The sequence below is a fragment of the Colletes latitarsis genome, chromosome 1 (genome assembly GCF_051014445.1).
Source record: "Colletes latitarsis isolate SP2378_abdomen chromosome 1, iyColLati1, whole genome shotgun sequence".
NCBI lineage: Eukaryota > Metazoa > Arthropoda > Insecta > Hymenoptera > Colletidae > Colletes > Colletes latitarsis.
Genome location: NC_135134.1, coordinates 49,673,647 through 49,691,725, shown reverse-complemented (window position 1 = coordinate 49,691,725; position 18,079 = coordinate 49,673,647). Strand labels below are relative to the sequence as shown.

The following is an 18,079-nucleotide window of genomic DNA, read 5'->3' as shown; positions in this document are numbered from 1 at the left end:
TTTCTATTTCTGATTTAATAAATATGATAGGCTTAAGAAGTTACAAGACATAACATGCTATGCAAAATAAACGAAAATTGTAACAAGTAATTGATGCATGATAAATATTCGTAAGTCAATCACCTAAGAATATAAATTCTTCACGCCAACATTCAGTATATACGTATACGCAGTATAATACATTGTTCGTCGAATTCAAATAGATTATTATAAGCAATTGATAATAATAATTGTAAACGACTTACTGTTTGTTGTTGAATTGTAAAAAAATTATTTCAAAATTTTACAACAGCGTTTTAATTTACCACGAATCTGAGCTCAATAATAAAAAAAAAAGCACAAAAAAATATATATTTCTCTTCGTAAAATCTTTTGATACTATACTCGTATTATGTACATTTTAATGAGATCACAGAAGAAAATTCGTAGCTTATATGTAACTTCTTGTCTTTATACAAGTACATACTTATTTTTAAGTTGCAGAATGTAAAAATGTATATATCTTTTGTATCGTTAAAAAATGATAAAAATCACGTACTTTTAATTGCTTTGTTTTGGTGTGTTTTAAACATCGTTTTATACATTGAACACAAATTGATCTCTTTATAGTCGTTTACAAACGCTTTTATAAATTGCACATTTCTTTTTCGAAATTATAAATTCATCATTCTGCGAGATCGATAAATATAGACGATATATATTAGTATAACACTGTGAATACTGATATCATTCTTTTCTTTTTTTCTGATTAGCGATTTCTTTGTATTTCTTCTGAAAATTTCTGAATTCTAAATGAAATGTAAAAAAATTATATATTAAAGAATAGTTATGCGTTTGCATTTCGGTAGATAACTTCATATACGCTAGTATACTTACTTACAAAAGTTTGTCAATAGGTCTTTCTTTGAGATTACAAATAATTGTCATTGATTCGTGAGACTATTAAGTACTAACAACTGTTCTCATCATAGTGTTACACAGAAGCTACTGTTTTATATCTTCAGCTTCTATATTATATTCTTGACATTACCGCATAGAGTTTCATATTATGCAGAGTCATACCTTACTCGTAATATTATTCAGAATAAAACGCTTCCTGCTTCTAATTCTCATTTCCTACCACGATCATAAAATTATAATCCTAAAATTTCTTTTTGCATTCTATAATAAAAAATATTTACTCAACTGCGACTTTGAATAAACAAAATATAATTTCTATAAATAGCATATCGTGTGCCATTAAATATAAATTATTAAAAAAATAAACCTACGTTTAAAATGATCTCACAGCTCTTTGTACTCTCGATAAGAAAGAAGTATTTATAATTATTCATTTAAAACGCAATTATAATTGGATAAAATAATTATTTTAATTATATTGCTTACACGACGCAAAATAATCTTTATAACCATGTATTATCACGGAAAAGATTTCAACCAATTATTTAAATAATCAGATATAGAAAAGAAAAATGAGACCAAATACCACTACATACAAATTTGAGCAAGTTCATTAATTTCTGACTGTACCATTGTGTTTTAAATGAATAATTTTCATTAGCACGCAAAAGAAAAATTCGCACGGTTAAAAATATGAAACAAGTTTAAAAATAAAATGTTGTTGTTTTATGCCAAAAATAGAAGGCAAAGTTTCATTATAATTACTTCGATCGTTTAGATGTCTGTTAAAATTGAAACCTATTTGTGTGAAATTAAAATTCAGTAAATCCCGGCAACATGAAGCAATGTTTCCATTCAAGAAGTGATTGTGAAAGTAACAAGAAAATCAAAATGAAGGCGATCACTGCATCGACAATTCGTAAGTTGCAGTAAAAGCTCTCAGTATCGGAAAATTGTCTATACAAAAAGAGTGCACACAGTATGCTAACAAATCCAGGAGAAGTAAGGTTTGTTGCTGTGTGCATATCTCGAAGGACTTTAAAAACTACGTTTACATTTGATTGCCTAAAACTATACTTATAGTCAAATTGTCGTTAGGAATATGATTCCTAAATATTAATTTCATTGTACTTTGTCAATCGTTGCGAGAGACTTTGTTATTAATTTGGAATGAAGCTTCAGTAAAATAAAAAACACTCGCTAACCCTTTGCGATCTTTTCTTGTTCGTAATATAATTTCAATATTTTCCTATCGTAAGAGTAACTGTTTTGTTGCGAGATGATTCGATTTTTGCAAATCGAACACAATACTTTTAAATACGTTATTGGTACTTTGTCAAGGAAGGAAACATACACTGCTCAAAATAATTAAGAATTGCCTAGTCATAAGTAACTAGTATCTGTAACAAATAAAAAATACTTGAAAAGCAGTGTACCTTCCTCTAATACAAAGATCGAAAATATGAACGCGAAGAAGATGTCTACTTTCGACTTTCGACTTTCGACTTTCGACTTTCGACCATGTTATTCAAAAGTTCTTTGTTGATCAACTCCTGCGGTTTTAACATTCCCGATTCCGCCAAAATCGTAGAACTCGATCAACAATAAACTTTTAATTATGCTTCATGCGAAGAATCATGTGGATGTACTAATGTTGTTTACAGAATCAAGTATAGAAAATTGCAGAATGAAAGAAACTTTAGGCAATATTGAATTGACACACAACATTCGGACGGTAGAGTGGCAACAAATAATTAACTGGTTAGTATCACAGCGTACAAAAGTATCTTCAGTGCAAATTAATGTATAGCAGCACAAGAACTGAAGAGACCTTTATAAGCACCTCTCTGGTTCGACAATGTAGTCAATATTTTAAGAACTTCAATCTTATGCAAATTGGATAGTCGTTAAAAAAATATTACTCTCTCTTTCATCTCTGATATTTGATTCATTCTCCAGAATTATTCAAAAACGTAATCAGTCTTTTACTTTGAGCAGTGTATCAGTGTAATTTTAATATCGATCGAGAGAATTTGCATAATGCAAATTATCCTTACACTAACACGACAATTATTTTTCTCTACTTTTAACTTAATTAATTTTTCTTCATTTTGTGTACATTTAACTTAATCCGAACCGAGTTAAGACAAATTAACACAGAAATAAAGAATATAAAATAAGGAATGTAAAATAATATTGGTGTCTAAAATTGGCTATTTAAAAAAAGCATGGAATCGCAAAGGATTAAACCATAATAAACCAAACAATTAGACTATGAGTTGGTCATGCTCGATTCGGCATTTCTTATTGCTACACCTGGTATAGTATATTTCAGTAACTACGTATTTTAAATGGCACATTGAAACATAATCATTTACGAGACATACATGATATCATGCAATGTGGTCTCGTTAAGTTTACAACATAAAAAACGGAATTCCCTTTGTTTTCGTACGACTGGATTTAATTATCTTGTATTATGCTCTGTGGGAGTCCCTCGTCCGTCTCTTGGTACACGTTAATAGGTACCAGACGCTCAGCCCTTTGCGGTCCTCTTTCCTTTTCATAGTCTCTAAAAAAATGATCCGATGCGTTAAACAAACATTCACTAAAGCACGAAAATTCGTGCAACGACAAAACCAGAGATTCAAGCATACAAATAATAGCAATTGCTAATAATTGCAAATAAAATTATCCAAGAAACGCTATCAATCGTTCTCTTAATTACAGACGTTCTTATGTTAGACTACAATTAGACCGTAAAGGGTTCAGCTAGACAACGAACTATTTAATACAATAGAAATTAATATATACAACGTAGCCTCACAGAGCAGTTATTACTTGTATTATTTGTCGTATTTTATAAAAAATCCCTTCGAAAGGTGAACCGTTCATGCTAACGTTCAATACTTTTGGCATTTTTTCCTTCAGGAAGAATTTAGCTTAATTATGTGATCGACAATCACAAGTTTTGTTCAGCAGTTTGTAACTCTTTCATGCGTGCGAAGTGCTCGCGATAACTTCTTACATTTGTATTTACTATACAATGAAATATAATACTGAGTAACCACCGAATCGACAAAATTAATAACAAACATAAGAAGTCAATGAAAAGTGAATTCGAAAGTACATTTGAAAATTAAAATAGGTTCGTCTAAGAGATGAAATTTAAGGAAAGGGGATGATAAGTTTTAAAACATCATGCCGAACATAAAATAATATAATAGTAACGTTTCGTAGAGCCCAAAACATGAAAGAGTTTAGCTGTTGCATAAACGTTGTTGGTCTTTAACCTTCATACAATCAAGAGCATAATATTTAACTATGAAGTTCTTTTTAAATACCGCACACTTTCAAAATATATAACTATGTATGATTGGCATCATATTTATGACACAAAAATAAATCAACAAATATCCTTGATAGAATCTTGATTAGACGAGGATTAAAATGTATGCTCGGTAAACTCTTAAGAAAATTAACTTGCAAATGGTACAGGAGCTGCTAGGCGACTCGGGCACCATATAAATGGGCAAGGTTGTTCTGTGAACATATTACGCTTTCACAATACTGTTCATAATATTCAAGTTTCGATATCGAATAACATTTGAAATAAATATTGAGAAACAAGGTAACACTGTGAATAAAAACCAATTTCCCAGAATTACCAATGCAAACACATAAAATTAATACATCTTTCCAGTTTCCCTCAATCTCGACGTACACAGGTATTTCTGCGAAATTAGTTATAAAATAGTCGTACCATGTGCGAAAACTTCAAATATTTATCAAAGTGAACGTTTCACTTCTACTATAGGATCTCGTGGGTGATATCAGCTTTTGGAACGAACCGTAATCGTTGTTAAAATATTTCACCCAGGACTGCACTTTCGACCCCTAACGCTGTTGCGAACACCAAAATACAAAAAATGAATTCGTGGGGACCGAAAGTGCGGTTTTTCTCGTGTTCTTTTTTAATCGGTTCCACCTTTCGAGTAATCTTGGGGATGTATAGCACAAGAAAACAAAAATAACATTTTCAGGAGATTGTGTGTACTGATGAATAAAGTAAAGACACGTTTATCACGTATATTTTTCTTTTTTTTGAAAGCGTATATATGTATTATATTAAGATACAATCTTGCATCGTCACGGAGCTTCAGAAGATTCGATGAGTCCACAACAGAGGGGTGCCGTCTTCGTTCTTCCAGGAGCGGAGGCCAGCAGCAGCAGGACCGTTCTCCGCGTTCTTCAGCTTGTCTGTAAACCGCAACTGAACACGACCTCGTTTAACAACCCTCGTAGCGGTCTTGTGTCACACATATTGTGTATTATCATCGACAACACACCGCTATCTCTCTTTCCCTCGAAACTAAACGTATACTCTCCTTAAACGTTACATAGAGATATATGTATGCATGTGTGTACGCGTTTCTTTCGCATTATCAGTGTGATATATATATATATAGTGTACGCTGCATAAAAAGAGAGAAAAAAATGGTGACTTTAAAACAAATATATACGTAAACTCTACAGCGTCCCGATATATATATACGTATATATGTATGAGAATCCCATAAGAACCCGTTATGGTAACTTGATAAAACTCGCGGGTAAGTTTATAGGCTCGAAATACATCCGAAATTGGCTTTACACTTTCCCGGCCGAACCTTTATTTTTAGATGCTTTACATACTGATGAACACAGTTGCGCATCCAAAAATAGACGTTTAACATGATATATGATTTCCATGCAGTCAACTATAAGAAATAAATTAAAAGACGGTATATATGAATACAATATTTGAACTTGTAGACAGATATAGATCTCTTTTATCAAAAATGCTTTTTCAAATTTGTTTAATGACCTCATTTTCTCAGAAATTTAAAAATAAAAGCATTTTCATTGTATTAAATCGATTTGAAACTAATCAGTTGACCAGGAAAGTGATAAGATACTTTTAGAGTTAGGTGAACAGTATAAACATGTGTCTTCATAGATCCGTTTCGTTTGAAATTTTCCACGAAACAAGCTTGCACGAAAATCAATGACGAGATCCTGCGAGACACTGGGGTTTTACTACCGTGTCTTGCAGCAGTTCTTCTTTCTTTGAAAATCCATTTTGCGCTGTATACTAGTCTTTAATGTCTCGAACGATGCGATGAGTCTCCACGTTCGTCGCGACGATCTCTTTCTCGTTCTCGTTCCCGTTCGCGTTCCGGTTCTCGTTCTCTCTCCGATGGTCTCCGGCTTGATTCTCGTTCTCGATCTCTGTCTCGTTCACGCTCTCTGTAGCGATCGTCATAATACCTACACAAGTTACGTCAGCCAATTATCTTACTTTAGCGATGTATTTTTTATTCTTTTCTCTTATATACATATATATATTTACACTTATCTTTACACTATTTCTCTAATTTTACGCTATCCCTCTTTCCATTCCGTTTTACATTGTTCTCTGTTCACATTGTTTTCAACTTCATTGTCTTGATTTAATATTTTAGTAGATGTACAGCGTGGTGCATAACCGAACTAATAAACACGCGTTTCCTAAAAAGTATTATCTATCTCCATCAACACTAAGGAATTAGAGCAATAAATGTAAGTAATGTATTACTCATGGTCACAGCGTTCTTAACTCATTTGCATCGTACAAAAAAATAAAAAATAACACCCGCATAAGAAAAAGGTGGAAACAGGTGACAAAATAGTATACATAGTTTTTTAAAATTCCCTTTAAAATATAATCTTCTATGAAAACCTATGAATAAAACATTTTATATTTATTATACATATTTTGAACGTTTCGAAATTATTTATGCATACCGTGATTACTAGCAATGCATTGATTCTTGATATTTTTATTATCGTCTATTAAGTACGAACATAAATAATAATTTTCATTATGCGTGTTATTGGTTCGGCTGCGTACCGTGCGGTATATTATTGACCACTTATTGAAAACAACAAGTATCGCAAGAGACAAATATATTGTGAAAAGCAGCTACATAACTTTCTGCATAGAATTCCAATTCTTTTTGCAACTAAGCAAATATTTTCAACAGAAAATGTAATTATAACAAAGAAAAGCTAAGAATTTCGTACGATCTAATGAATTGACACTTATTTTTTAAACTATACGATGCAAACAGTGACTCTAAAAGTCAAAATAATGAAAGAATTCGCACAATTATAGTCTAATGTACCTTTGTCATCGTTATGTGCATGTGAAAAGACAACTAATGTTAGCTACAACGATAAGCTGAATTCTTGGAAAGTTCAATGTGTTAGTTTTCACCTTTCTTTCCATTTTACTTTATCGGTTTAAATCTAGACGTTCCTACCAAAGTTTTCTTTCATTCATGGAAACGCTATCACCGCGATAACATATATGATTCTTCACACGTATAGTAAATCTGTTTTAATCGTTGTATTGGACAAAATTGAACTTTTTACAAAGTCTACATGCATTCACTTTAATGAAAAAAAATATGTAAATTACCTAGACGCCTTGGAAGACGAGACGGGAGGCGTCTCTGGCGGTTCTTCTTTTACTCGAGGCCTGGCTGACTGACGTGTTGTACTAATGGAAAATGCATACTTCGTTATGACTTATACGGTTACCAGACTTAGTACGTTGTTTTAGATAAAACAAATTACACAAGAATATATTCCATTTTTCTTTTGGTCATTATTTATAAACGACCGCTTATACTTTGATGAATTTTAATGAAACATCATTTATACCAAGATTTCATACTTATGAAAATAATAATAATTATTCATAGAAACGTTTTCTATGTACTGTCAAAAATATGAACTAGGTTTAAAGAAAAGTATACCGTAGCTATTTAGTAACAAATTTTACTAACGGCGTGGTATACTAATTGATATAAACTACAATTACTAGGGTTGTACGAGTGCATGTATACACTCACGCACACACACACAATCTTGTCCAAAAAGATTTATAGTCAATCGTTAAACCCGGAATCATATTTGAATATGATTAGGACAATACAAAAATGATCGAACTCAAAACTTAAAAGTAAGAACTAATCCATGTTTCGATTGTTATGTTTAATGTATTCGGATATGTTCTTGGATTACGACTATCTAATTGTGATAAAATATTAGTACATACACTACTTCAAAACCCACAAATTACAATGTCTCTTTAAATAAAAAGTACTAATACCCTATTTTATTATACAAATTAAATAAATACTCAGTCACGTTAAAACGCAAACAGTACATTTTAGAATATTATTTTCCGCGATCGAAGTATGTAAATATCTCTACATTTTGTCGATGCATTTTCTATAGTACTTCCTAAACGATGTAAAAATTATAATAATTATGTTTCACGTACTCCTTATTTATCAATAATTTGTAAAACATATTCTGTTGATAATTAACACGTAAGAATTAATTATTTAATTTGTGAACTGTTACTCCCAAAATTACTAGCAAGCACTTTTTCATAGAATATTTAACCAAAAACAAATACTTAATAAATTTATAATGCAAAGACAATGCATTAGATAAGAATACAAGACTATAATTATATGAACGAAAAGTATGTTTAACAATTTACTAGTTCATAAATTAAATAATCTATCCTTTTACTGTACTTCAAATACATTTACCCTGAATATTTATATACTAAAGTATCCTATGGATATTAGTGCTATTCAGAACGTGTAGCAAAAATATTGTATAATACATAACTCTAAATATTGAATGATCACAATTGATGAAAGATATGTAATGATCTTACATATTTTCCGAGATTCTGCTCTTGAAAATAATATTATAGTTACATAGAAGAACACAAGAGAGTAAAATGACATCTAATGTAAAATTTGTCTTAATTCATTTTAATCATCTAGATTCATTGATTTAATGATTACAAATCAGAGCTGTATTATTTATTCAGCTGAACAACTGAACATTTACCGCCACTAAATAAACACCTTGTCTACACATATATTTTTTTTAAAAGTAAATACCTTTTTATAATGTTGGTAAAAATTGACTGTGCGTAAAATGTACAGTTCTCAAATGCCAAAAGGTCCCCTTACCCCTCCGCCCCTATACAAATTTGTATTGCTTATTGTGCATGAGTATTTACATTTTCATTCATCTTTTAGCATCACATGGTACAGACAAACATTTTATAAGAGATCGACAATGATAATTTTGTTTTAAAACAATTTTATAAATTGAATTTTAGTTACTAAAAACGTTATAGTAGTAAATTAATATTCAAGTATTGAATTAGGATTTACTATCATATGTTAAAATTGTTAAAAATTTTTAGGACTTTTAAAGTATACAAACATCCAATAGGAATTAATATGTTAAGGTAAAATAATTCTTATTTAACCCCGTCGCTGTAAAGGTGAGCAATTGCTTGCTCGATTAAAGTTAACACATTTTCAATTATTAACTCTTTCAAATTGCAAAAACTCGTTACTCGAAGAATAATATTATCCAAACGAAAATGATTTGGTAGAAGAATAGAATTATACAAATAATAATTAAGTATAAAATACACCCTTTAAAATTTGCTACAAGAAAAGGGTACATTTTTATTTTATATAATTAATAACTCCTTATGTATACTAGACTGTGAATTGTTAATTATCGTGACTCGACTGCGCGAAAATTATTCTGTGATCTTTGTGTATATTTCACTAACCCATTTCAAAAAAATCAATCAATATAAATAGTACAGGAACACGAAGAAAAACGACAACAAACAGTTATAATACCTACCAACAGGTAAGAATCATTTCACCTGAATGTTTCATTACCTGAGTAACTATTACTAACTGTTTTACAATAACTTTCATTTACAGATAGACGTTCGCATTAATAAAACGATACATACTCTTCCAAATATCGCCCATTGACTCGTTACATTATTATTTACTTAATTTACTTATTTCTTCGCGAAACATTTAACTACTTATATCTATATTCAATAGTCACTAGAGTCAAATTGAATGAATTTCATATGATAAAATCCTACCTAGCTTCGTTTCGAATATTCGAGGAATATATGATACAGATGATAGACTTAACCTTACTTAATGTATCCTTGAAATAACGATATTCGTTTATAAAAAGAAAACAAAATTACAGCACGTGAAAGTCCTTTCGAGACAGAATTATAGTTTTTAACGTATCGCAGTAGTAATACAATTCATTACAACGCGGACTATTCGCTAATAATTAAGTTTATCGTATCTTTTTTTAATCGATACGCGTACGCATTATTGCTAAAGCTGTCAATTAAGCTGGCTGGTCAGTAAATCCACGACTGAATTGGATAAAAAGACATACCCAGTAGCGATAGTTAAAATAATTATGTAAAATAATATTGAGCTTACCTTTCTTCTCTGCTTCGCTCTCTATATTCGCGATCTCTTTCACGTTCGCGATCCCTCTCTCTGCTTCGTGATCTCTCGCGTGGATATGGTTCACTGTAATAACGTTCTCTGTCACGATCACGATCCCTTTCCCTCTCGCGATCACGTTCTCTGTCGCGTTCTCTGTCCCTGTCCCTGCTTCTTTCTCTGTACTCCCTGTCGCGACTCCTCGATCGCTCGCGTCTCCTTCTGTGACTGCGTTCTCTGTCGCGTGAACGCGAACGTTCTGCAATGGTTCATTAAACGGATTAGAATTTAAAAGAAATTTTTATTAAAAAAATATCGTATAAGTTAATACTTTTAATTCTGAAAAACTATCAGGTTGAAAATTTCAAAAGATCGTTCTTATCAAGTGAATTATGATTATACTAATTATTTTGATTTCGGTACCACACAATCTCAGTATTACATCGATTTCATTATAATGGTAATATGTATGCTAATTGCAAATATGGCACGTATATCCCGTAAAGAAACAAATTAATATTAAGCTTACCTCTTCGTGCAGAACCGTAACTCTTGGTTTCAACGCCGCGTAAAGTGTCTTGAAGAGAACTGATTAAAATTTTGCATCTGTCATCTGCAGCGACTTTCGATTGCTTTATCAAAGAAATGGCCGTGACCAAGGTCTCTATGGCGCTCGCGTATTCTCCTGCTGCGGCATCTGAAACTGCTCGAGCAATCGCAGAGGAAGAAACTGTTCTATTTCGACTCATTATTTCTTCAAATTCTTGTTCCGTCAGCGGAGGTGGACCTTCCGGACGATGGTCAGGTCCTGGTGCGCCATATGGTGGCTGTAAAATATTTTTTACACTTTTTTGTAGCATACTCTGAAAAAATTTTTCAAAAGACTAATTACAAAATTAAATGTGTTCAAAAAATGATTGAAATTCATATATCGTGAAATGCAAATCGATTTAATTGCGGTTTTAATGTATTTTATATTTTACTACTACAGTGAATTAAGAATTCTTTCGATAGCTAGAAATCATAGTAAAGGATAAAGTGCATTATACCTGTGTTGCAGGTGGTCCGTACCCATGTGGCGGTACATGAGGCGGGCCATGAGGTTGACCGTGTGGAGGTCCATGAGGTGGACCATGAGGTGGTCCATGAGGTGGACCATGTGGTGGTCCATGAGGTGGACCAGGAGGACCTGGTGGATGTTGTCCTGGATGTTGGTGTGGTGGGCCTTGAGGAAAGAATGCTGGATTCACGTGTGGCGCTGGTCCTCCTGGCGGTCCTTGCGGTGGTCCCTGAGGCGGTCCTCCGTGTCCAGGTGGGGGTCCCCCTGGACCTGACAACATTTCTGATCAATATCTACGTTAGCTTGCAACGATATATATCGCAAGCTTTCAAAGACTTTATTTCTGCAATTCATTTAACAACTCGCAGGCTCTTTTGCTCTAGGATATGCTTGCACAATACAATGAGTAAGTGCCAAATTCGTTTTCTGAAATTCATTTCTTCAAAGCAGGTAAGTATTACGTTCCAATTATAATTTTGAAGTTTTATTTTTATTTCCAATAGCTATTTCTCAGATTATCTTGTGAATTTTTGTTATCGTTCGCATAATATTGGAAAATGTTTTGTTTTAGCGACATTATAACATCAAAAATAAATTTATTTTTCATGTTATTTTTGTCTGAAACACCTTGTACCTTCATACTCCTAAGCATAAATTTCCCTCAATATCATGCATTACTGTATAAAAAATGAATAATAGTGTGGTTAATATTCAATGAACGTCCTAAAGTTCTCACCACCCATAGAACCTGGAGGAGGTCCTCTCTGTGGTGGGCCTTGACCAGGTTGTGGGCCTTGCATATGTTGATGTTGAGGGAAACCTGGTGGTCCCTGAGGCCCGTGATGCATTCCTATGCACATTGAATAATGACATCAGTGAACTTTTATAATAATTTCATTACATAGTAGTACTTTGTTACTTAAAATGGTCTATTATAATTCATCATGTCACATTTTGCATTCGTTCTACATCATAATTCCGATACTTCATAATATACTTTACAATCATAACTATCACACATCTATTCTATCATGCAGGTTACAAACTGTGAAAAAGAATTTTATAATAATAAATGAAAGGAAGGAAAAATAGAGCATTCAAAGTTCAAGATGTTTCAGGATATTATCTACTACAAAGTGAAATATTTCACATACCTGGTGGCCTGTTCCATTCAGGGCGTGGCTGAGCACCTCTTGGATCGCCCGGAGGTCCACCAGGATGTCCAGGTGGGCCACGTGGTGGTCCTTGACCAGGTGGACCAGGTGGACCACCATGGAATTGCTGAATAGAGATTTAGAGATTTAAAAAATTCACTAAAATATTATTCGCGTAAAATAAATGCATAATGAAAATTTATTTTCCGAAATTTAATTAATAAATTAGACAAATTAATTAATTAGTAATAATTATATATTTCTGTAATAAATAGAGGTAATCTTATACTAAAACCTTAAGTTATCAGAGCCAGTTATTAATTTTCATTAATGACGTTTCATCAATGTGCTGATAATTAACCATTGAACAGACAGAAATGAAACAGTTTAATAGAGAAGCTTTTCATGTTATATATATCTTATGCACTGTAATATGATACTATGAACTTCATATAAAATAAACACTTGCACATGATACAAGTAATATTATTATAATCTTTTAAAGTTTGAATATTAAACACGTTCGTCCAAAAGAGAACAGATTAGAGAAAACATCACAAACATTTTTAACGAAGATCACAAAATACGTTCGATCTTGAGTAGTTTAAAACTGACAAACAAAAAACTATGAAAAATTTAATACTTAAAAACTGGTAATGTTAATAATCTTTACCCAGATCTTCGTATTCAAAAACAAATAGGTATTGAAAGTTTCAAAGAATGGAATTCTTATAACGTGAAAAGCGAAAAAACAACACATTGTGTGTGTTACCTGTGGTATATGGTAACTGGCTTCTGAAAGGTCTCTAGTGCAACTCTGTTTACGCGGAGTGTAAGACATGTAAGTGCAAAAAATATTCTTGTAACTTGTATCATAATAACATAAGATACAGAATTTAGTAAAATTAAAATTTATATAGAATCCTGTAAATACCAAAAATATTAACTTCAATAGTCATGTGCAGTAAATGCAAATATTTCAAATATTACTATTACGATAGTAACAAAACTTCTAATTTAACTTTTCGACCCACTTAATACTTATAATTATGAACCATTTCGAAAGTAATGTTAATAACCACCTTATTAAAACAATAGTTAATTATTTGCACTCGATTATTCGATTGGATTATTTAAGTTGATCTTTTGTATCAATATTTCCTTACTTTGTAAAAAGTTATAACAAGAATAAAATCTTTAACAAATAAAAATTTTTTATATGTATAAACCCATTTCAAATTGCCCATAATATTCCGAAAATCAAAAAATAATTATCAATTAACAATTACGTGCAGTCAATAATGTTAATACAGCAGAAATTATAGCGCATACCATTCCAGGTGGTCGATGTTGACCAGGACCTGGTCCAGGTGGTCCTTGCTGTGGAGGACCACCAGGACCACTTGGACCTCTCGGTGGCCCAGGCGGACCATTAGGTCTCGGACCATTCCATGGCCCTTGTTGATATCCAGGAGGCGGTGGACCTTGATTAGGATGTCCAGGTAAAGGATGATGCGGTCCTGGTCCAGGACCCATCGGTGGACCGTGCATACGCGGTGGACCTTGTTGGCCAGGTCCACCTGGACCCGGTGGACCCATACCTGGAGGTGGCATTCTCTGAGGTCTCACGCCCTGTGGAGGACCCATCATCATCCGCGGACCATGATTTTGTTGCGAATGTTGAGGATGTTGGGGATGTTGTGGATGTTGCTGATGAGGTGGCATTGGTGGTTGATGTTGGTGTGGATTATGGGGGCGTTGACTTTGGCTCTGCTGAGGAGCTGGAGCTGGACGTGTTTTACACTGAGACTCAAACTGAAAACATGAAAAATTTTCAAAATTAGGATCATTAAACTTTCATTTATTTAGCTGGAAAACAAAATAATTATTGAGGGAATAGTTAAGCCTCAAAATCTTTGAAAAACCATTTTCAATCTACTATAAATTGATGCGAGGTCGTCTTCATGTTCTTAAATGACACTTTATAACGCGATAGTATTATAGGACGTACCAAGACGTTCCCTGAAGAAAAAAAAAAATTCTGGACAGAATTGGACAAATTTTATTCGAGTACAACGAATACACATTTTAGATTTATTCATAAACTGGCTGTTGCCTATGGCTTCCCTCATCTGGATGTCGATTTAACCCTTTCGGGACGAGCACCAATGCAGACTAGACGTTTCTTCAGCAGTATTGATTATATCTAACAATTAGGTCAAGGATCTTTATTACTTTTTATTTAACTTAATAGAGGAAATTACAATTGTACACTGAAACCTTTATTAACACTTTGATGACCGCATGTTTTACACAAAGTCTCTTATCTACTGTTAACGATTTTCGTGAGTTTCAATTTGATGAAAGCTTCCTAACTGTTTTCGACCCGAAATTTTTAAATTCAACATTTTATAAACACTCAAATATTAACCTTACATAGTTTTATCATTAAATAAACATGCAAATATCAATTTTATCAAATCACATAGCTTGTCGGTATCGTCATAAATATTAGAGAGAGTATCGTCATATCTTCGTTATCCTCAGAAATTTGTATTACACATTACATTAGAATTATGAATTCATATGAATTGAAAATTGTTAACTTGTGTATATTTAACTCGACGATATATTGATTGCTACTTTCGATGACGATTCGTTGATCGATTTGATATGAACAGCTGAGATAACTTTCTATACTAATATTGTAAAAAAAAATAAGAAACACGGGGATGCTAGGGAATCCGTTTATGAATTACGCAAGAGTTAGTATATAAATAAATCTAAAAGTTTTATTCATTATTCGTCAATATTCGTGCAATTGTACCTCTGGATACAATCTTAAACATAAATATATTTTGTACATATAAAAAATGTACTAAAATAAAGAAGAACAAACTATAATTTTCTTTAGCAAAGGTTTAAGGAGTAGGATAAATACAACAAAAGTAAAAAAAAAAAGGAATTGGAATATAGAAATACTTATTAACACGTTCAGTGCGGAAAAGATATACAAAGTGTTCATTGCCACTACTCCTATTTTGCATTCATTCCTGGTCATTTTCAACCCACACCAAACGTGTTAAAATCAATTTCTAAATTTATGAATTTTAATACAAGAATCAACATTTTTCAGAAATTTATCAATTATTTTTCTCCTAAGACAATATATTTATTTACGAATAATATAAGTACATTACTTACTTGATTCAAGGCTTGTTTAGTAGGGAATGTTACTACTGGATTCTGGCCATGCAATTCTTTTTTAGGCAGTCTTTCCATACATATCCTCATACTTTGTTCTGAACCAAGAGATATAACACAGAAACCCTTGGATTGTCCATTTGCTCGATTTTCAAAGAATTTTACTTCAACAAAATCAGATACACCAATACTTTGCACCACATCAGTTATATCTTGATCGCTTGTCCACTGTAACAGACATCAAATGTCAATAAAATCTGTGTTACTAATTACTACATATGTAAAAATGAATCAATACCAAGTTACATACCCAAGTTAAATTGCCAACATATAATTGATGGCGTCTTCCAATTTGGTTTGGTTGAATATTATTTCCAAGCTGATGATAAGGTGCACTACCATTTGTTTCTTCATTTGGTGAAGTTGTATCACCTCCACCATCTCCACTGTTTCCTGTAGAAACACCACCGTTACCACCAGCAGGAGCTGCTATCACATCATCATACAGATCAACTCCATCACCAGCAAACTCATCCTAAAAAAGATTATTAGAAATGTATTATGAAAATGTGAATATCATGGAGGAGTCATATTGCAATATTAGTTATTTTTATTGCTGCTAGAAACTCTGTAGTTAATATGTTGACTGCTAATTTACATCTACAAAATATGGAAAATTTTTTGTGGTATTTTTCTACAAAAGAATTACATGAAAATAATATTGAAAACTATCATTGGATTGAAAAAATTCATTTATATATATATGTATATATATATATATATATATATAAAAAGGCATAAGCATTGTTATTTTCTCTTCAAGTCATCATGTACAAAAAGACATTTATAAATATTCAATTAGTTCAATTCTAAAAACAATAATCAATATTACAAATTTATTTAGATTTACATTCAGAATAAATGATATATTAAACTGTTTTTTTATTTGCATTGCCATAAAAATAAGAATATTTTAAATAATGGGTAAATACAAAAGTGAATGCAAATGAAATAATATTTTGTGTTTAATACTGAAACTTAAAATCAAATAAAATAGAATTATTTTGTTATGGATCCTAAATTATCATTGCTTGAAATCTCTTATGACGGCAAGAATAAGATACTACATATATCTATGATTAAAGACATATTGCCTAAATTCATGCTTAAATTTTATTAAACAATTCTTGCTTACATTTATGCAGTCCTCAAGAATGCGCAACCCAAAGGCAGTCCTGCATTTGGTCGCATACTCTTGGGGCCTATCTGCTTGAAGCACAATAAACTAGCTTTGGCTGAGGTCCTTGACACATAATAATGCAAAACAGATATTTCAAATTGTTGTATTTTATTTAAATAATATCTTGACCCAACCCTAGCTCATCGTCTACTTTAACCTGATTTTTACCGTCACAAGATTTTTCAAATATTTCAAAATTAAAAATACATTCTAATCGTCATTTTAAAAACGCAAGCCAAAAATAAAATATATTTAATTCATATTTTTCGACTATACAAACAACACCATCTTATTTCGTTTTCGCGTTGCTTTCGTGATACTATTTTATTTGCATTGCTTTGCCGTCCATCGCCGGACAAAATAGTATTTCATATTTTACCCAGCTTCGCGTGAAAGCAATAAAAAACGTTTCGAGGAACAACCAAACAAAATATTTATCAAAAACTACATCGACGAACAAAGCGGAAGAAACACTACTACACGACATTCGCCTTACCGCTAACACCATTTTGCTTTTCTTGCCGTGTATCTGTATTACACGTATTCGCTTTAGCTTTCCGATGCGAGAAACGTGCACGAATTAAATCAACACTAACTGTACAACAGAATATTAGAAACCGTTTATCAGTCGTTACAGTCGTACGCAACGGCTACACGCCGCGATTGAAACGCGAGCTAAAAATCGACGTCCCACTTCAACAAGATACGGGCACCGCTTACGAGCAATCGTTACCATCTCTCCTCCATGACGCCGGACACCCCGCTATACTGACGCGTTTTTCTCACAGTTTTGAATATTTATCGTGCGAGCAACCGATCAACGATTATGTATATCGACCGCGTGGTTACTTATTAACAAAGATGAAATCGAATTACCTGCGCGAAATCTTGCTCTAGATCGTCGGCGTACAAATCAATGTCACCGTCCGCCATTTTACGTACACCGACGCTCACTGCATTTGACGAAGGCGCCAAGCCTAAAGGACCGACGATGTTGTATAGGAGAAAACGTGTTAGCGAATTACGTTCCGTTTCTCGTCCCAAACGGACGTGACGTCACTGTACGCCATCTTTATTCCGTTTCGCGATAAACGATAAAACTGAAATGCGCACAATT

General features: G+C 32.6%; 1 protein-coding gene across 11 annotated transcripts; it reads right to left on the bottom strand.

Annotated features, from left to right (window-relative positions):
- Positions 1-315: 315 nt before the first annotated feature.
- Positions 316-18,001, bottom strand: Cpsf6 (cleavage and polyadenylation specificity factor subunit 6). 11 transcript variants are annotated; one of them, XM_076765348.1, is made up of 12 exons: positions 17,839-17,998; positions 16,033-16,257; positions 15,723-15,950; positions 13,851-14,333; positions 13,291-13,335; positions 12,519-12,645; positions 12,101-12,214; positions 11,354-11,634; positions 10,834-11,167; positions 10,299-10,563; positions 7,403-7,483; positions 3,481-6,210 (listed from the first exon to the last, which is right to left on the bottom strand). In XM_076765348.1, the coding sequence occupies exons 1-12, from the start codon at positions 17,893-17,895 to the stop codon at positions 6,042-6,044; spliced, it is 2,409 nt and encodes an 802-aa protein (XP_076621463.1). In that variant the 5' UTR covers positions 17,896-17,998; the 3' UTR covers positions 3,481-6,041. The 11 variants fall into 11 exon arrangements, with proteins under 11 accessions (XP_076621521.1, XP_076621463.1, XP_076621471.1 ...); XM_076765356.1 differs by having other exon boundaries at positions 10,834-11,131; positions 17,839-17,995; XM_076765369.1 differs by lacking the exon at positions 17,839-17,998 and adding an exon at positions 17,459-17,795.
- Positions 18,002-18,079: the final 78 nt, after the last annotated feature.